Source organism: Callithrix jacchus, chromosome 8 (genome assembly GCF_049354715.1).
Source record: "Callithrix jacchus isolate 240 chromosome 8, calJac240_pri, whole genome shotgun sequence".
NCBI lineage: Eukaryota > Metazoa > Chordata > Mammalia > Primates > Cebidae > Callithrix > Callithrix jacchus.
Window position 1 is genome coordinate 130,327,824 of NC_133509.1, and position 20,132 is coordinate 130,347,955.

General features: G+C 43.6%; 2 protein-coding genes and 1 non-coding gene across 11 annotated transcripts in view; 1 reads left to right on the forward strand and 2 right to left on the reverse strand.

Moving 5' to 3' along the window:
* Window positions 1-9,400, reverse strand: part of SYNE3 (spectrin repeat containing nuclear envelope family member 3) — a 118,310-nt gene extending 108,910 nt beyond the window's left edge. For 4 of the 8 annotated variants that reach the window (XM_078335707.1, XM_078335705.1, XM_078335704.1 and 1 more), the window contains exon 1: window positions 9,283-9,400. The gene's annotated coding sequence lies outside the window, so the exon portion shown is untranslated. Of the gene's footprint in view, window positions 1-7,679; window positions 7,850-8,480; window positions 9,021-9,282 lie in introns of all 8 variants that reach the window. The other 4 variants (XM_078335710.1, XM_078335709.1, XM_078335708.1 and 1 more) reach the window with 4 other exon arrangements.
* On the reverse strand, window positions 8,142-8,416 carry LOC118145374 (small Cajal body-specific RNA 13). Its single transcript, XR_004730490.1, has one exon.
* Window positions 9,401-9,776: 376 nt separating the features above from the next.
* Window positions 9,777-19,537, forward strand: GLRX5 (glutaredoxin 5). Of its 2 annotated transcripts, none has more exons than XM_035261405.3 (2): window positions 9,777-10,273; window positions 18,768-19,537. In XM_035261405.3, the coding sequence occupies exons 1-2, from the start codon at window positions 9,857-9,859 to the stop codon at window positions 18,885-18,887; spliced, it is 537 nt and encodes a 178-aa protein (XP_035117296.3). In that variant the 5' UTR covers window positions 9,777-9,856; the 3' UTR covers window positions 18,888-19,537. The 2 variants fall into 2 exon arrangements, with proteins under 2 accessions (XP_035117296.3, XP_002754322.2); XM_002754276.6 differs by having other exon boundaries at window positions 9,777-10,151.
* Window positions 19,538-20,132: the final 595 nt, after the last annotated feature.

Genomic DNA, 20,132 nt, shown 5'->3' on the forward strand with positions numbered 1-20,132 from the left:
CCAGGTTACAAAAATGAATCCTACCCAACTAGAAGCTGATGGCCTAGTGTGTGTGGGGTGGTGGGGAGGGGGGGAGGAATAAATCGACAAAATGACAATGCATACACTCCCTGCAGGAATTCTGGTCCCCAAGCACTGTGAAGCAGGGCTGGGCAGTAGGATGAGTGAGGTGGTTGTACTCTTTGATGCCGCTTTGTGTCCTGGGCTGACGTCAGCATTTGCAGAACCAACTTATGGACAGCCCTTTGTGACCTATCGTCAGCTGAGCTCTCATCAAGCCCACTTGGTGTATAGTTAGAAAAATTCAACTTTACACCAATATTATTCAGTCCCTCACCACCTAATGAAATGTACTAGGTATTTCCAAGGGGTCTTCCATGAACTGTGATGTACATAACAGAATGTTTACCTGGCATAAAGGAGTATTCTTTTTTTTAACATAACCTTAAGCTGTGTGTGTATGTGTGTGTTTGTATGTGTGTGTGTGTGCGCAGTTGTTATTGGCAAGCTAAAATAAACTGCGTGTGTTTGTATGTGTGCGCAGTTGTTATTGGCAAGCTAAAATAAACTGTGTGTGTGTGTTTGTATGTGTGTGTGTGTGCGCAGTTGTTATTGGCAAGCTAAAATAAACTGCGTGTGTTTGTATGTGTGCGCAGTTGTTATTGGCAAGCTAAAATAAACTGTGTGTGTGTGTGTGTATGTGTGTGTGCGCAGTTGTTATTGGCAAGCTAAAATAAACTGCATGTGTGTGTTTGTGTGTGTGTGTGCGCAGTTGTTATTGGCAAGCTAAAATAAACTGCGTGTGTGTGTGTTTGTGTGTGCGCAGTTATTGGCAAGCTAAAATAAACTGCATGTGTGTGTTTGTGTGTGCGCAGTTATTGGCAAGCTAAAATAAACTGCGTGTGTGTGTGTGTGTATGTGTGTGTGCACAGTTGTTATTGGCAAGCTAAAATAAACTGCGTGTGTATTTGTGTGTGTGTGCGTTGTTATTGGCAAGCTAAAATAAACTGTGTGTTTGTATGTGTGTGTGTGCGTAGTTATTGGCAAGCTAAAATAAACTGCGTGTGTGTTTGTGTTTGTGTGTGCGCAGTTGTTATTGGCAAGCTAAAATAAACTGTGTGTGTGTGTGTGTGCGCAGTTGTTATTGGCAAGCTAAAATAAATGTGTGTGTGTGTGTGCGCAGTTGTTATTGGCAAGCTAAAATAAACTGCATGTGTGTGTGTTTGTGTGTATGTATGTGTGTGCGCAGTTGTTATTGGCAAGCTAAAATAAACTGCGCGTGTGTGTATGTGTGTGCAGTTGTTATTGGCAAGCTAAAATAAACTGCATGTGTGTGTGTTTGTGTGTATGTGTGTGTGTGTGCAGTTATTGGCAAGCTAAAATAAACTGCGTGTGTATGTGTGTGTGCAGTTGTTATTGGCAAGCTAAAATAAACTGCGTGTTTGTGTGTGTGCAGTTATTGGCAAGCTAAAATAAACTGTGTGTGTTTGTGTGTGTGTGTGCAGTTATTGGCAAGCTAAAATAAACTGCATGTGTGTATGTGTGTGCAGTTGTTATTGGCAAGCTAAACTGCGTGTGTGTGTTTGTGTGTGTGCAGTTGTTATTGGCAAGCTAAAATAAACTGCGTGTGTGTATGTGTGTGTGCAGTTGTTATTGGCAAGCTAAAATAAACTGCGTGTGTGTGTGTGTGCAGTTGTTATTGGCAAGCTAAAATAAACTGCGTGCATGTGTGTGTGTGCAGTTGTTATTGGCAGGCTTAAATAAACTGCGTGTGTGTGTGTTTGTATGTGTGTGTGTGTGCAGTTGTTATTGGCAAGCTAAAATAAACTGCGTGCGTGTGTATGTGTGTGTGCAGTTGTTACTGGCAAGCTAAAATAAACTGCGTGTGTGTGTATGTGTGTGTGTGCAGTTATTGGCAAGCTAAAATAAACTGCGTGTGTGTGTATGTGTGTGTGTGTGCAGTTGTTATTGGCAAGCTAAAATAAACTGCTTGTGTGTGTGTGCAGTTGTTATTGGCAAGCTAAAATAAACTGCGTGTGTGTGTGTATGTGTGTGTGTGCAGTTGTTATTGGCAAGCTAAAATAAACTGCGTGTGTGTATGTGTGTGTGTGTGTGTGTGTGCAGTTGTTATTGGCAAGCTAAAATAAACTGCATGTTTCCTTGACTTCTTATTCAGACTACGTGGAAAATAACTTCTTTTTCTTGGTTACTTGAAAGCACTTACAAGGCGCTAATTCACAAGGAACGGTCACGGGTGAAGGCTGTTCACCCCTTCTTATATCAAATGCCCCAGAATGCTGCTTTCTACAAAGAATCCCAGAATGTCTGCTCCTTAGTGCTTCATCTTTTCCTTACCCATCATTGTTTCTTCCTGCTTTCAGTGCAAGCCTTTCAAATTTACTGCTTCTGATCTGTTGTGGCTGTATTAGGAAATGAAGTAAGTTAGCTATTCCCCAAAATAAGAATAGCCCTTGGGTGAGAATTGAGATGCTTTTCCTAGTATCGGGCAAAATGGTTGATTCCCAGACACTGTCTAATTCCAGGGGCAGCCCTTATTGGCTCTTGCCCCAGCTTCCTAAGTAAAATAGACTAGTGCCCCCTACCTGCCTTGCCAGGAAAGACAGACTCAAAATGTCAAAGAAAACGTGCTTCTCAAAACCAGAATGACTTTGAAAGATGTATTATTTTCTGAACACAAGCAAAAATTCCTTCAAGTAAGAGGATATTATTTGCTCTGTGGTTAGACAGCCAATAGTATGTGCGGATTATCACGGAGCTGTGGCCGCACAGTACACAGAGAGATGAACCAATGGGAGTATCACATCCACTAGACTGATATGTCCCCTCAGGGCTGCATTCATACACATGCGATATGAAAATGCCAGATCACTGTGTATCTGGAGAGGGAAGGTTTGCCAATATGACAGCTTCTCCTCAAAATTTGAATTTGTATTAAAAGACAAAATCTTTTGGTCACTCCATTTTGCCTATATAATAAAACTTATGCAAAAAAGCTCTCCATTTTTTTTTTAACAGAATGTAACTGTTTTATGATAGTCTTTTTTTATTTTTATTTTTTTTTTTGAGAGGCAGTTTCACTCTTGTTGCCCAGGCTGGAGCGCAATGGCGTGATCTTGGCTCACTGCAACTTCCGCCTCCTGGGTTCAAGCGATTCTCTGGCCTCAGCCTCCTGAGTAGCTGAGATTACAGGCACCTACTACCATGCCTCGCTAATTTTTTTATTTTCAGTAGAAATGGAGTTTCTGGCCAGGCTGGTCTCACACTCTTGACCTCAGGTGATCCACCCATCTCAGCCTCCCAAAGTGCTGGGATTACAGGCATGAGCTACCATGCCCAGCCTTATGATAACATTTTATTAAAACTCTTTGAAATTATAGCTCACTAAAGTTTGATATTAACAATATCTCACTAGGATACATTTTCAAAAAATATTAAGTTTAGAATTAGCAAATAGGATTTTTCTGGCTATAAAAGGAGAAAAAAATATTTATAATCCTCCAATTTCTTCCAGCAAAGGAAAATAATTAATGCCTCATCCCATTTCTAACTTGAATCGTCCCTTCCTTCCCTGAAATGAAACTGAGGTGAATTTCTTTTCTGCTAGATGAACTGTTTTCTATTTATTTACTTAATTAATTTTTGAGATGGAGTCTTGCTCTGTCACCCAGGCTGGAGTGCAGTTGTGTGACCTTGGCTCTCTGCAACCTCCACCTCCTGGGCTCAAGCAATTCTCCTGCCTCAGCCTCCTGAGTAACTGGAATTACAGGTGCCCGCCACTACTCCCGGCTAATTTTTATATTTTTAGTAAAGCCGGGGTTTCACCATGTTTGCCAGGCTGGTCTCAAACTCCTGAACCTCAAGTGATCCACCCAACTCAGTCTCCCCAAGTGCTGGGATTATAGGCATGAGCCACTGCACCAGGCGTAGATGAACTACTGAAGGCTAGAGCAATGGGTTCCCCCAATAGCAAGACTGCATTTTGAAGGCATTAAATTATTAAAGCTCAAAGATCTGACTCATCATAAAGCATATTTATGGCCTTGGCAATACATTTTAGCAATCATTCAAAAGAAAACAATTAAACTTCCTAAATGTTCTTCTGGCAAACTCAGTGACTATCAGAGGAAGACAGAAACTTGTGCTAACAGATAAATCTTCCTAACAGGTTTGACACACAACAGCACTGGTTCCTTACTCTTTCTATTCTGTGATCTAGGAACCTTTTCAGATCTTTGGAATGTCATAATCTGAGTTATAGAAAGTATCTGCTGGTTAAAATAAACACACGATACTACAAAACAGCCATTAAACAGGCAGTTGGGGAAAAGTAAGCAATTCTTTCATCACCTTTAATCAAAAGGTTTAACAAGTTTTATGATTACCACTTATACCAATTTATGGGAGCTATGATTCAGGCCCATGTCTTTGTTATTAAATAAGACTCACAACAGAATGAAGTCCAGCAGATGTATGGCCTTAAAGGCATGCAGCCGAGGAGCTTGGTCCTCAATGCAAGAAAGCAGCGTGGGGCCAAAAGCAGCACAGCTTTCAGAAACAGCAGGCTATGGCTTAGATTTTTTTTGATTCAATTTCTGGTTTTCGGTTGTTTTTTTTTTAAGACAGAGTCTCGCTCTGTCACCCAGGCTGGAGTGGGCAGTGCAGTGGTGCGATCTCAGCTCACTGCAACTTTCGTCTCCTGGGTTGCAGCAATTCTCCTGCCTCAGCTTCCCGAGTAGCGGGGACTACAGGAGACAGGCACCCGCATCATGCCCGGCTAATTTTTTGTATTTTTAGTAGAGACAAAGTTTCGCCATGTTGGCCAGGCTGGTCTCGAACTCCAGACCTCAGGTGATCTGCCAACCTCGGCCTTCCAAAGTGCTGGGATTACAGGCATGAGCTACCGTATCCAGCTATTAGATCTGAGAAGTTTCTGTCACTTTAATTTTACAAAGCACAAAAATCACCGGTGTATCTACTATATAGCTGATTTTCTGCAGGACTTGTTGGTGACGGTACGAGTAAGCAGGAAAATAGAAATTGTAAGTGAAAGCAACAAAACTTAGACACACAAGTGCTAGTGTGGCTCAACAACATATTATATTAGAGAAAACAGTTTGGAGACCAAAATGTCTGAGAACGGATATGCCAGGGTTAACAAAAGGTTCTAATAAATTTATGTATATACACAAAAGTTTAACAAAAAAGTACAATGTTAACAAAAGATAACATTTAGGGGTAAATATTTAGGAGCAGAGAAAGTGCAAACAGATTCCTTACAACCCTGCAGCCTTTCTGTGGAGAAATTCATCTGGGCTTTTCATCAGTGCTACCTGCCTCCTCCCAGTCTATCCTAGACTGAACTAACCCGATCTACAGCACGCCCTTTCTTTTCAGTGACCCAGGGACTCAGGGCAGGCAAAGGGGGCAGGGCCTGTGTGACACAGTGGAGGTTGGCCTGCCTTCCTGTCTCCAGGCTGTCTCTAAGATGGGGGCAGCAGTGATGAGTAAAGCCGGGGCCACTCCTATGGCCAAAGTATTAATAAACCAGCTGCCTTGTCAGAAAGAGGTAGTCAAAATCCAACAAGCATATCTATCTCTGCATTAGGGACTAGAAAAATTCTGAGGGCTGGATTTTGCTTCAGTTTCTTACACATTACATTATTTTTGGTGTTGTCAAGGAATCCAATTAATTCCAGGATTGCAGTTATGCTCTAAAACTACTAGATGATAGCTAAGGGCACCACAGAGAAAGCTTTCAGGTTCCAGGTCAGTAGAACTATGGGTCCCAAATGCTGTTTTAGCTTAGGAATGTGTGGTGGATCACCCCTTGCACAATCCCAGCAACCACTCTGCCCTTACTATGACATCTGCAGAATGTTTTGGCCAGCCCACTTTTGTACCACGTTCTCATGCAAACACACCCTCTCATTTTCTAGGAACAGGTCACTGTTGAACAAACAAGGAACAGGGCCGGTGCGGTGGCTCATACCTGTAATCCTAGTACTTTGGGAGGGCAAGGCAGGAGGACTATTCGAGACCAGGAGTTTGAGACCAGTCTGGGCAACCTACTGAGACCTTATCTCTTTACAAAGTAATTTTTTAAAAAAGTAAAGGAACAGAAACACTGAAATGTATGCAGTTCTCAGATAAAGCCTCACCTTCAGTTCAGTAATCTGAACTCTAGTTCTTCATTTGGGGCTGATAAAGGGAAGAAGCTATCTCAGATATGTAAAGGTTTACACTATTAATCCAATGGTGAATCTGTTTTTGGACAAGTGGATAGAAAACAGGAGTTTTACCAAATATAGTGAAGTCTTATCTAAAAATAAACACAGGGGAAGAAAAACATGTTTAGGATGCCTGAGTCAGCATGTTTCCATGGCATGATTATTTAGTTTGGGGTTTAATCCATCCTGTGACTGAAATCCCAGGATTCTCAGAAGTTTCTGTACTTCCCACCCTCACCTCTTCATTAACGTCGTCCACAGGGTGCGAAGCCATCGCAAACTAATACAGGCCATTTACTCAAAACATACAAAGTGTTTGGCCATACATGGAGACTGATGACATCTGCTTATTTAAGCAGTATATTTGTCATGTTTTCATCATAGGATGAAAGAGAAATCTCAAAACCAAAATGCCAAATCATATGCAAAAGTCTGCTATTTTGGATGAAATACTTTGAATACTGTTTTCTGTTTCTTAAGATCACTAATGTCTGGCACTAAATATTTCACTGTATTTTGGGTTGTTTTATTAAACATTTAAATTTAGATGTACTGTTTCCATTTCTTTGGTTCAGATCTGTTTCCTGCCCTTGGTCATGCTATTAAAATAGCTCCTTGAAAGAGCACCCACATGCTTTTCTATATCCTCAGCATTTCAAACGCTGTATGTTTTTAACATATTCTACAAAAACATGGCAATTTCACTATGATTTAGCAAAACACAGGCTTTGTACTCTTCCTTCTCAGTGATTACTCTTATTAATCTTTAATGGCAGCTGCATTCTCAACGTAATACAATGTTCAACAACTGAAAAAGACAACTGTGTTTCTGAAGCCAATATTATACACTAGGTAAGAATACGATACTCCTCATTACTGCTCTCAGAATGTAAGTCTGTCAATTCTTCTCCTGCTCTCAACCAATACAAAAGCAGAATTAGACAGTTTAGAGTGGGCAATGAGAAGGATGTTGGAATCAAAATAGACACAGGGAAAGCCATAAAGAGTCTGCAAGCATAAATGCCTGATAACAAAAACTATCACAAAAGATTGCAAAACCATGATGCTGCACAAAGGCCCTCTCAACCTTACACAACAAATACTTCTGCAATGCCTGCCAAGCAACTGCCTCTCCAACCTGGGACCGGTGTCACCTTTCTTACTGATCCTTATAATCAAAAATCATTATCTCAAAACAATTATGTAACCCTCCTCATTTTTCCTTTAAAGACCTCTGTCTTCCTCATCTCCCAGGATACACCCGGTTAACTATTTCATGCATTTTCCCCTTATAATGCTCCACTCTTTAATAAATACCATTTCCTTTTAGGGAGCTTCTCTCTGCTGGTTATTTATTTAAGTTGACAGCAATAAATAGTTTAGGTTTTGGGGAACAAATCACTAATATTTACTTAAAAACAAAAAACTTACAACATAGGCATGAATGAAAGGTTATTTTGGAAAGAATTTAATGTATTCTCTATTATTAAATGCACCAGATGCTGAACTTCTCAAACAATAATTACGCTTCGGCATAATAGCATTTTCTACTTATTTCTGTTCATGTTTCTTGTTCCTCTGATTTACTCGAATCAATGAATCTGAAAAGCAAAAAGATTCTTTAAGCACCTGGTAAATTTCAGGTCCCACATTAGAAAATGAGCAAGCATCAGTAATATTGATAGGGGTGAAAATATAACATTGAGACTTCTGAGTAATGTCCCAAGTTTACTTTCATAGTTTACTGGGCTCAAGTTTCATGCTGAATGAATATCTGAAAGACTCATGCACTGATATGTGCTGATTTTCTGATTTTAAATTTGAACACTCCCAAAGCATAAACAAATCACCTCCAGCAACATTGTAAAAAAAATACTCAACGTTTAAAATGAAACTTGTAGCAGTACTTAGTGTCCAACAGAAAACACTCCATCTGCTAAACAATATCTCGACTGCAAAGCTTCTCTTACTGTTGGTGGATAGATAATGACATAGTCCAGTCATTACCACCGTGGCAACAGTGACCAGGAACTATCAGAGGAAAATTGCACATGGAACAGCTGGTTCTCGAGCAGGCATGCCTCAGCTTCCTCTGGAGTATGCTTTTTCTGCAAGTCTGGTGTGCTCTAGGGTACTACCAACCCTGCGCGGCTCCAAGACTACAGATTATGTAGCAATTCCACTGAGCCCTGCTCTTCCAGATTTATTCTTCCCACCAACAGGAGCACCTACCACATTTCAAGCACCGTCCTAGTCACAGAGGATACAGCAGTGAATAAAGCTGAGTGCCTGATAGGCAAGTCAATAAACAAGCTAGTAAATACTGTCTGTGTCAAGGAATGGTAAACACAAAGGAGAACAGAGCAAGCAATGGGCCTAAGGAAGCTTTCTTTTTCTCCTGTGTACACCCACACTGCTTTGTATCTGCTTCTCATTTCTCCCGCTGGCTCCAAGCTTTAGGCACCAGGTCTCTCTGGACATTCCGCGCTGGCACCGCGCCTACCACCCAGTCGCTGCTCAGGAAACGTTTGTGGAACGAACGAATTCAATTCTTAGTTCCCACTGAACAAACCTTTCCTGAGTGTAGGCCCAACAGATTAAAAGGTCTGGAGGGCCAACGAGGCCGGAAACTCAGAAGCTGCTGGGCGCGGTGGCTCACGCCTGTAATCCCAGCACTTCAAGAGGTCGAGACAGGAGGATTCCTTGAAGCCAGGAGTTCGAGATCAGCCTGGCCAACAAAGTGAGACACCACCCCCGCCACCACTTCCGTCTCTACAAAAAGGAAGAAAACAGAAACCCAGAGAAAAACACACAGGCAAGAACGCTTTACAAACTTTAAAAATTAAAATTGTTCTAGAGGAAATAATCACGCGCCAGGGGCGGGAGCCCGAGAGCCTCAACTCCCACGTGACGGCAAAGCCAAGGAAGAGTCCAGGAGCGGAAGCTAAGGCCAAAGCGCTGGAAGCCCGGGCAGGCTCCTGCTCCCCGCCGCGAAGAACCGCATTCGGCCGCGGTGCTGCCCGGAGACGCTCACCTAAGCTGGGAAAGGCGGATACCGGCCCGGCCTAGCCCCGCTACCTCCCGAGAGACCGGCACCACGCGCCAGCCCACCACGTTGCCATGGCAATTCCACCGCCGCTAACACCGGAACCGGAAACTTCATCTAGAGGTGACCCCTTCCCGGCATTCCGTGTAACAGGCGAGCCCCGCGCCTCTCCCAGGGGTCTCCGAGTATCCCAGCTGGCCCCATTGGCTCATGGGAGGAAAGCCGTCTTCCCTCTTGTTTTGCCTCTTGTTGCCCTGCAAGCGAGACCCTGATGGACATCTACTCTCTCCAATAAACTAACAAAGCGGTTGCCTACTGCCAATAGTAACGCAATAGAATGCGGCTCCGGCATAAGGCCCACCTCCCAGCGGCCAGGCGGGCCGAGCAACGTGATTGGTAGAATTGAGTATTGCCGGTCGGTGTTGTCCAATCACAGAGGGCAGTTTAGAGCAGGCCCAATGAGGACCATCGTGGGACGGGCCGGACTACCGCGGGCCGGGGAGGGCTCCGGTTGGTCAGCTTAGGGCCCCGGGCCATCGTGGGCTTCGGCGAGCGTGCAGGGATGAGCGGGTCCCTCCGCCGAGCGGCGGCAGCTCTGCTCCGCTGGGGGCGCGGCGCGGGCGGCGGTGGCTTTTGGGTTCCGGGCGTGCGGGCGGCGGGCTCGGGCGCGGGCGGCGGCGGCTCGGCGGAGCAGCTGGACGCGCTGGTGAAGAAGGACAAGGTGGTGGTCTTCCTCAAGGGGACGCCGGAGCAGCCCCAGTGCGGCTTCAGCAACGCCGTGGTGCAGATCCTGCGGCTGCACGGCGTCCGCGACTACGCGGCCTACAATGTGCTGGACGACCCGGAGCTCCGACAAGGTCAGGCCCGCGTGCTGAGCAGGCGCCCTCGGCCCCGGGCCCAGGAGCATCGCCGCACGAGGCCGAGGGGTTCTGCCGCGCCGGGCTGGAGCGAGGCTCCATCGGCCGGGGTCTGTCTGGAGGTTCGAGCGGGGTTAGGTCCGGGAGCCCTGTCCTGGAGTAGAGTCTGGGCTGAGGGTGTGGTTGATTTGACTGGGTCTTGAGGATCTGGGGCTTTGATACTGTTGCCAACTTGAGCAGTAGGTAAAGTCCAAAGGGTTCACTTATCCTCACTTCGAGCTAAAATAGGCGTTTCGGGGCGACGTGTCAATGACTGGCTCCGAGGAGGGTGGCCCGCAGCCTGATTCTGCCCTCCACTGTTGGGGAACGCAAAGTAAGGACCCACTGTAAGACAGGCACTTTCGGGGACACTTTGGGGAGGTTGGAAGCCATTGGCCTGATCGTGGGTAAGGGTCTGGGGCTGTCGATGGTGGGGAGAGGGCAGATGTTGCTATTGATGCTAGTGAGGTCGGAGGCCGGCCTCTCTTGGCTCGTGGCTCATGGTGTCAAGCACCATCCTCTGTGGTTGCCACAAACAAAGGGTTGGGACTGCTGTCGGCTGGTCTTAGGATCTGTGTTGGGGGCAGAAAGTCAAGACATTTGGCTTTAGATACTCAAGCACAGGGCTCAGTGTGTGTGGGCCAGGGCTTGGAGAGGTTTGTGGGGAAAAGCAGCAGCCATGGCTCTTGGGCCGGGGCTAACCCACGGCCTCAGCCTTGTAGCCCGGGGGCCAGTGGGCCAGAGGCCAGAGGCCAGAAGGGTCAGGACTGGAGGGGAGGCTGCAGGTAATTAGCATCTTTTCCAAGTACCTCACATGGGTTTGCTAATCTTACCTGAGTGGGGGAGGAGGAAGAGGCCAGGCACAAGGGCCTGGTCCTTGGCCAGGATGGTCAGGGTTGGTGGAGAAATGAGAATTGTTCCTTCTAGAGAGTGATTTAGGAGACCTGCATCCCAGTCAGATACTTTCAGTGACTGAGTCCCTGCATGTCCCTAGCTAAAAAGAGGTGCCAGGTGTGTGCTAAAAATAGTGCCAGGTTCTCTGTTATTCTAAATTTGAAATTACTAATCATGGCCATTCCTTACATTCATGAGACAGGCTGGTGTTTGGAAAAGCTTTGGGTTGAAATCCTCTTTTGTGGCTAATCAGGTGTGTAACTTAGACAAGTCACTTAACTGCGTTTTCCTTCAGTAAAAGGATAATGATAAAACGAGGCAAAGTTTTTGTGAGCAAGACAGAGGAAGTAAAAATTACAGAAAGTGTGTATCATCTTACATCTGGCACAGAAAGCACCCAGTAAATGGTAACTGTCTTAATATTAGCACTTTATAGTTTTCAAATGTATTTTTTCCCAGATTGTCTAATCCTTAGAAACGCTTGGTGCTGGCTGATCCTCCATTTGCTGTAGGTGATGGTGGTGGTGGGTGGGCCCAGGAGGCATGTTGAGGAGTGGAGAGAGCAGGTTGAAATGGCCAGGTATATGTGATATTACCATGCGTTATTCTCATGACCCTTTTGTCTTGCTGGTCAACCAGAATGCCACCAGTCACTGGCTCAGTTTTATCATGTACAAGGCAAGGGACCTGCAGTTTTCCTTCAAAGACAGCTTCTCTGCTTAAAAGAGGAGTACCTATTTGGCAGTCTTTTAACAGAGACCTTGCAGGGAGTCCCCTGCAAATTGCCAATATGGCATTAGTAAAAAGTTACATTGTTATCGCCTAGTATAATGTTTTGAAGGTCTTTGGTTTGTGAATTTATTCTCCCTTGTTTACTATAACTGGAAATGAGATACGCTGGAATATAGCTAATAAACTGAAACGAGCAAAAATAAGAATGTGTACTGATAATATTTTATTTTTCTGTCTTCCATCCAAGTCTGGTGTCTGGTTTCTGAGCTTACATTCTTAAGTGTTCAGACAGCAGCAACGGGAATTTAACCCTTCCATTCCTTGACCGTTGAGTTTCATCAGATTGCTATTTTGGTTAATAAATGTGTTGTATATATATTGAATATAGCATACCCCTCTTTTATTGATTAGAAAAGTAAAGACTAGTGTAAGTATTAACATTTGGACCTGGGCAGGGTGGTAAAAGTAGGTTCCCAAAATGAGGATTAGTTCAGCCAGGGTATTCAGACTCTTCCTTTCTTCTCTCTACACCTTTATTTACCAGAAGCAACTAACAGGCTGTCTCATGCTTGCTTTTGCCGGCCAAAGCTCTATCTGTGCACCAGATCCAAGGTCATTTCTAGTAATAGGAATGAGGCTCTTGCAAAACTGGCCTTTTGTCAGTTTTTATGCCAAGGAGACCTGAACTTTACAAAGGGCCCAAACTGGAGGAAAACATTCTTTCCTAGTTTTGGGAACTGGGTTCCCAGGAGTGTGATGCAGATAGATCTTGAGACTGTGACCCAAGGAACAAAGGTGACTGTGAGGCAGCACCATGTTCTGGCCTTCTCAAGACCTTCTTGTCCTTTTCTTTTTATCTGGAATGCACACAGAAGACAGTCACAAAGGGATGAGGTCCCAGTAGACTGACATGATCGTTTCCTAATCCTGGTCTTAATAAAGGAACATACGCTCATGGAAGCAACTTACAAAATGCTGAAAAGTTTAAAGAATGAAAATCACTTGGAATTTCATGGAAACCGCTGTATTAACATTTGGATTTAGTTCCTAACAGTTTTTTTTTTTTTTTTTTAACACATTGAGATCATGCTTGTCTATACATAGTATTTTGCCCTCCAGAGACCAGGGAACATGCCCTCTTATACAACTGCCTGTGGCACTGTGTGTACTGGTCATGCAAAGCAAGCTTTCAGTGAGCATTTTAATAAATAAATGCTGCTTTGATTTATCATTATATTGCAAACTCTGTGGCCTTAAAGACGATAAACATCTGTACATTGCTACCGACTTAGATCATCATTGTAGTCCTTGCATCTGGAAGAGTGACGCAATAGGGACTCAAATGTTTGTTGAATAACCATATCCTATTGTTGAATGCTTATTAAGCATTTGAAAATATGCCCAACCTTTTCAGCATCAGGCAGTTTAAGACAGTAGTGAAATACGTGTCATGCTGGTAAACCTATAAGTTGGTAACAAGTTGTGTGTATGTGCTTGTGTGGTGGACATGTGGTATGCTGCAGGTGGGAGTATAAAACGGTACCAAGGAGGAGTAACTGTCAGTAGTGCCCAGTCAGGTTCCCGGTGAACAGAGCCTAAGGCCCAGCTGCATGACTCCTAGGTATATATTCTAGAGACGGGCAACTGCAGACCTACTCTAGTAAAGAGCCAGAGAGGAAGTACCTCAGGCTTTGTGGGCTGTGTGGTGTTTATCACATCTATTCAACTAACTCTGCTGTTACATAGCCTGAAGTCAGACATGGGCAATGCGTGGATGAATGAGCAGGCTGAGTTCCAATAAAACTTTATTTATGAAAACAGGAAGTAGACTGGATTTGACCTGAAGACTATAGTTTATCCACCCCTGGCCTAGAGACTGACTTCTGCATATGTGTGTTAGGACTTCAGTCCCCAACCCCCAGGCCACAGAACCAGGCCGTACAGCAGGAGTTAAGCAGGAGGTAAGCGGTGGGCAAGTGAGCTCAACCGCCTGAGCGCCGCCTCCTGTCGGATCAGCGGTGGCATTAGATTCTCATAGGAGCACAAACCCTGTGGTGAACTGCACCTGCGAGGGGTCTCGGTTGTGCATTATTATGATAATGTAACTAATGTCTGCTGATCGGAGGTAGAACAGTTTCATCCCAAAACCGTCCCCACCCTTCCCTGGTCTATGGAAAAATTGTCTTCCACAAAACCAATCCCTGGTGCCAGAAAAGGTTGGGGACCTCTGTGTTAGGATACCTGTGCCAGGGTGCCCATTGCAGCGTGGCTTGCAGTAGTGAAAAACTGACAGGAAGGAAGACTAGTCACGTGGTGGAAAGCTAAATCATACACTAAAGTAGATCTAGATGTATTTAACATGGCTGAATCCCAAAAATACAGTATTTAGTCAAAAAGCAAGTTGTAATCATGGAATTATGGCATAATACCATTTGTATATGTAAATGTTAAAGGTATAAAACAGTCCTATATATTACAGATAATGTGTGCAATGCACCTGTAGCTCACGGGCAGGAGTGACAGATGGCAGCTGCAGGGTGAGGGACTCAGGTAGCATGTGGTTCAGAGCCTGGGCTTTTATACTCCTGGAAGCCTGGATATAAATCCTGGTTTCACTGCATGCTGTCACTGTGACTTTGGGTAAGTTACTTACGCCTTCTAAGCCTTAGTTTCTTCATCTGTAAAGTAGGGATAATTGTACCTGCCTTGCCAGATTTTTGTAAAGATTAAATAAGATTATTTTTGTAAAATACTTAAAGAGTATGAGACTAATCCTTAACTCAATAAATGGTTTGTGTTTTTTTGGGGACAGTTTCACTCTGTTGCCTAGGCTGAAGTGCAGTGGCACAGTCTCGGCTCACTGCAATCACTGCCTCCCGGGTTCAAGCAGTTCTTGTGCGTTGGCCTCCCGAGGAGCTGGGATTACAGGCATCTACCACCATGCCTGGCTGATTTTTGTATTTTTATTAGGGACAGGGTTTCACCATGTTAGCCAGGCTGGTTCAAACTCCTGACCTCAGTGATGTACCAGCCTCGGCCACCCAAAGTGCTGAGATTACAGGAGTGAGCCTCCGCACCTGGCCCGAATCGTGTTTCTATTACTCTGTGGCACACTCAATCCCTTTTCCTTGCAGTATGTTCCTGTTCTTTTTCTGTTGCGTATTTTTTGCAGAAAAGCATTACTATGAAGGGTGGGCGGTAGAGGGTATTGGTATGGAGAAAATGTCCCCATTGTACCTGGTACCATGCTCGGAGCTCAACTCAGTTCATTGATTGGATATCATTTAATCTGCATAATAAATCTGTAAAGCGTATATTCTCATTTTACAGATGAGGAAACTGAAGCTAAGAGATTGACAGATTTGTCTGAGACTCCGTTTACAGGCTGCAGACTAGCTCTACTGACCTGTAAGCCTGTGTCTTGCCCACTCCACCCTATGTTTTGCTTTTCCTCTAGTGAGGATCTGCTGGGTTCCATGCTTTCAGCTCAGCTCATCTTTATCTCGACTTAACGCCATTCTCTGAATTAGGGAATATGAAGAAAGTGTGACTCTCAGACGTGGTGTGACTTGCCCAAGGTCACAGAGCCTAGTAAGTAAGAGGCAGAGTTGGATTCCACATCAGATTCTAAAGCTACTGCAGTGAAGTTCTACCAGGAAAAAAGAAAACTATGATTATGGTGCTCCTTATAATTTAGTGTCCAAACCAGGAGTAAAGTTGAGCGTTCTGAATGTGATGACGTTGGAAAAATACCTTTCGAAAGTTCTGAAGGGGAATTTTAAAGTACATTTCTGCACTCTTTCTGGCTTGATGCTTTGGAATGTGAATATGTTTTTTTGGAGTGTTTTGATGGAGCACTAGACATGTGTAAATTGACTTTGTAAGATAGTCTCCTAACTACCAATTCCTGGTGTTACTCTGCTGTACTTTTAGTCCGCATTTTCTATTCCAGATGGAATCACCACTGTCTATCATATATGAAATACGATTATCATCCAGATTTATTCTTGGATATGATTTTCTAGTTTTCAAGAGTTGCTCTCTGATTCTGAGTTATTTCAAGTGATATTTGTAAGAACTGGCACTGCATATTGCGTTTTTGAAAACAAAAGTGTGAGAGAGATGAACCATGTTTAAACAGTTACTTGTGGGTCCGCAGGATCTGTTTTAATATTCAACTTATGAAGAGTAGTCTTTTATTATTGGAAGTTTCTCACTTCACTCTCTAGGAAGCAATTGGGTATTTCCTTAAATGTTTAAACCGGTAATCCGTTTTCTTAAAACTGGAAAATAGCATAGTTATTAAGAAGCATGCCAAAGTTTTGCCTTGATGCCAGCTGCCTTTTTTCACCTATTCATCTGAAAATTAAAGAAGCAGTTAAGTTTAATTTTGGTAAACTTGTCACCTGCTGTCAAGTGAGAAGTTAGCATCACTTGCCTGTGGCTGTGTGTGTTGGGTGTTCAGAATGTCTGAGAGCCCGCTCGTTTTAGTAGTTTTGGTGGTAAAGATTTTGGGAGTCTCCCCTTCTCTTATCTTACAGTCAGGACATACGATCTTTATGAACATAAAACATAAAGTTTAATGAATGAGACAAGGCCAATTTTTCAATTGAGTACGATACTATGAAATTGATTGATGAAAAGCAATTTTACTTTAAAAACATGTATTTTTTGGGGGTCTATTGGGGGGAAAAGGGGAGGGCCAGCGGGAGGGGGAGCTGGGGAGGGATAGCCTGGGGAGAAATGCCAAATGTGGGTGAAGGGGAGAAAGGAAGCAAAACACACTGCCATGTGTGTACCTATGCAACTGTCTTGCATGTTCTGCACATGTACCCCAAAACCTAAAATGCAATAAAAAATTTTTAAAAAAAACATGTATTTTTAGGGTAAAACGTGGTTTTGGATGATTCTCAGGCAGCAAATTTATTTCCATTTTTGGTATGTTTCAAAAATTGTAGACACCCGCCAAAATGAATCAGTAAAAACTGATTATCATGGAAAGCTTCACACCTTATATTATTCATTGAAACAAAACATCTATCATGTGGGTAAATGATTCATTTGTATAAAATGTATTTAAGAAAGTTCAAGAGAATGAAAAGAAGCTCATGTTTACCCTAAACACTCAGCTACATTTTGATAGACTTTGTATTTGAAGACACAACTTGAAGAAAATAAAAAACACGCAAATTAATGCTCGTTGTTTTTGTTGATGTAGCACCAAACATCAACACGATGAACAACTCGAACTCATCAGGGTATTCTAGTATGTCTAGATATTTAGCATTATAAAGGCATTTTGATGATTAATGGAATTTACCCTTTATTGGCAACTGCCAGCCAGCTAGCTGATGTTTCTTTACCAACGCCCAGAGCGGCTGAGAGGTGTCATTTTGAAGGTCCAGAGCAATGTAACTATTTCTTCATATGTGAAGTCTGGAGGAGAAAGATAAAGCCCTTGGCTCGGGGGCTTTCTCTTAGGGCTGTCATTTAGAGCAAAGTCAGTTTTTTTTAGAAGGCAATAACTTTTAAGAAAAAAATAAATTGTATATTGGGACTTACTTGTGGTATAACTGAAATCAGTGATTGTGTTTGGAAAACAAATGTTCGATAATTATAGGGTGTCAAGAGCAAGTTTTTGTATTTTCAATTTGTTTACATAGAAGTTGATTTGTGTAAACTTTGAACATCATCTGTTGACTTTGTTGTTTACCCTTATGCTGATTTTAGCCATTTAAAAATACCTGTGTAAATATGAAAGTGTCTCATATGTAACTCTAAGGGTTAGTTAATGCATGCCATGCTTTGACCGTCTTCATTTTTAATGTGACCAATACAGGCTTTTTAATGGCCGGATATGTTTTTGAAAGCACAGTCATCTCAACATACAAGTAGAAAAGGAAGTAGAATGATGAAGAGATATGTTAAAAAAGAGTAATCTTTTATGTCTTAAGATTAAAGCCACATTTCTTTCTTACCATTTTGTTACAGTTGTCATCCTTGTGGCTCAGAATTGAGCAGAGTAGTCCCACAGGTGTACTGTCACAGAGCGTCCCTCATCTCCTCTGTGTCCTCAGAGCCATTTGCACACAGGACTGATCACATGCGGGCTGATTGGTTTCTTGGCTGCTGTGAGCTCTTAAGAGCAGAGCTGGTCTCACTCCCCGCCCCCAGCCCTTTACAGGGAACATGCTGAGCTCTGGGCCTTTCCTTCATTAGATTTACCAGTCCCTTCGGGTTCTGCACAGAGCCAGATCATCTCCTCCACAGAGAGCCCATCACAGTGGCTGGATGGATGGAAACTGATAGTCCATAGCCATGGTACAGGAATTTTTCCTTGGGTAAAAGTAATTGCTAACGATTTTTTAAAAAAATCAACAACCCATCATCTCGAGCAGAAGTAACTGACGGCCTGTACCAATCTAGACAGTCAGAGTCATGAAAAGCGCACAGGTGGGATTGCCCAAGTTGGCCATGAGTTACCATGATGGATTCATTTGGAAACGAAGTTGGTGGTGACGTTTCTTCAAGTTTTGCTTCGCTTGAAGCTTGACTGGTAGATGGATAATTATGGCCTTATATATATTAGACAACTTGCATTACCAAGTTCAGTACTCTGCCATCAATCTGGGGTCCATGACATATCAGGTATTTTACTGAGAATCTTACCTAATTCTCACAAAAACCTTGTGAGATGAGGGTGGAAACAGGTTGAGAGATCAGGTGACTTGTTTAAGGGCTGACGGTTTGTAGTTGGAAAAGTTAGCCTAACCATTGGTCTCTTTCACACAAAAACTCATGCTCTTAGTAGCAAGCACAGTGCTCTTAGGATTGAGGGAAGCCAGGAAGGGACAGTGGGTTGTCTGCTAGTAGTGGGTAAAAGTTACATATTTAGCCATGAAAGGTTCAGCTTTTTCCATTTGAATAACAAATAATGTTCTTTCTCCATAGGCATTAAAGACTATTCCAACTGGCCCACAATCCCGCAAGTGTACCTCAACGGCGAGTTTGTGGGGGGCTGTGACATTCTTCTGCAGATGCACCAGAATGGGGACCTGGTGGAAGAACTGAAAAAGCTGGGGATCCACTCTGCCCTTTTAGATGAAAAGAAAGACCAAGACTCTAAGTGAGGGCGGCGGGGTCCTCACTGAGCAGAGAGGGAGCCGTTCATGTCAGACTCACTGCCAGAAAAGCCTTACCGATTTTGGTTTTCACTATTGAGACGACAGCTGCTTGCATTGATCATTTTGGTTCGTGAGCAGTTGGGTGATTTTAGTTCGTCTGGTGTTTGGACTAAGAATGTTTTATTGTGGACTTAATTACAGCCACTGCACTGGGATGATTCAATGCTGTATTATGATACTGCTGTAAACAAAACTCATTCTTATATTGTCGCTTATTCCTGGGCCTGATTCAGGAGTTAAAGGAGCTTGGGAATCATGACCCCTCTGAGAATGTGTCAGTCTGCAAAGACAGTACCTTTCCCCCAGAATTTGTGTCGCTTCTGTTGTTATGGAAAATAATGGGCAAAAAAGAACCTGTGATAACCAGGGGGGTGTTGTTTTTTTAAAATAAACTGCCAGCGCAGGGGTGCTGTGCATGTCTGAGCTGATCCTGAAGCATGTGTGTCTGTAAGGAGTTGGAGTGCCTGCAGTGCTTTATGTGTGGGAAGAGTGATTCTCATATTCTTCTATTAAATATGCCACAAGAATTGCCATCCAGCCCTGGTCCTCTTTCTTGGGGAAGCAGCTGTCTGGATACTGAGTCAACTATGCAGCTGGAGGTGCCGCGGGCTGGAGGGAGCAGAGGTGGGTGAGGCCAGAGGAGGCGGCCCCACCTGCCTATCTCTGGAGCCCTGTGCTTGGCAAACTGCTACAGTTAGATAGGGAGACATCGTCAACAGTCCACCCAGCTAGGGGATTTAATGAGTGTTTTTTTTTTTTTAAAAACGGGGCCTTTCTAAAAAAGGACATATTGGAATTATGGCAGAGATTATCCCGGTGTCTGGTGTCTTTATAAGGCTTTTCCATAATTTCTGCACCCGAGATTGGGGCCTGGTAAAGCCTGAGGCTGTGCAGTGGCTCCTGGGAAGGAAACGCACCCCGTTGCTGTGTGGAGGCTTTGTTCATAAAGAGAGCATTTGTCTAGAGACACATCTTTATGGTGGCAGAGGTAGGAAGAAGGATGCATTTTCTAAACAAAAGGACAGGATGGCTCTTTTCCCCATAGCCATTCTAGAGACTTAATTAGTTGATGATTTAATCTCCTTGAGTTCCTCTGTGAAAACTCTGAACACAGACTTCCTCCATGAGATAA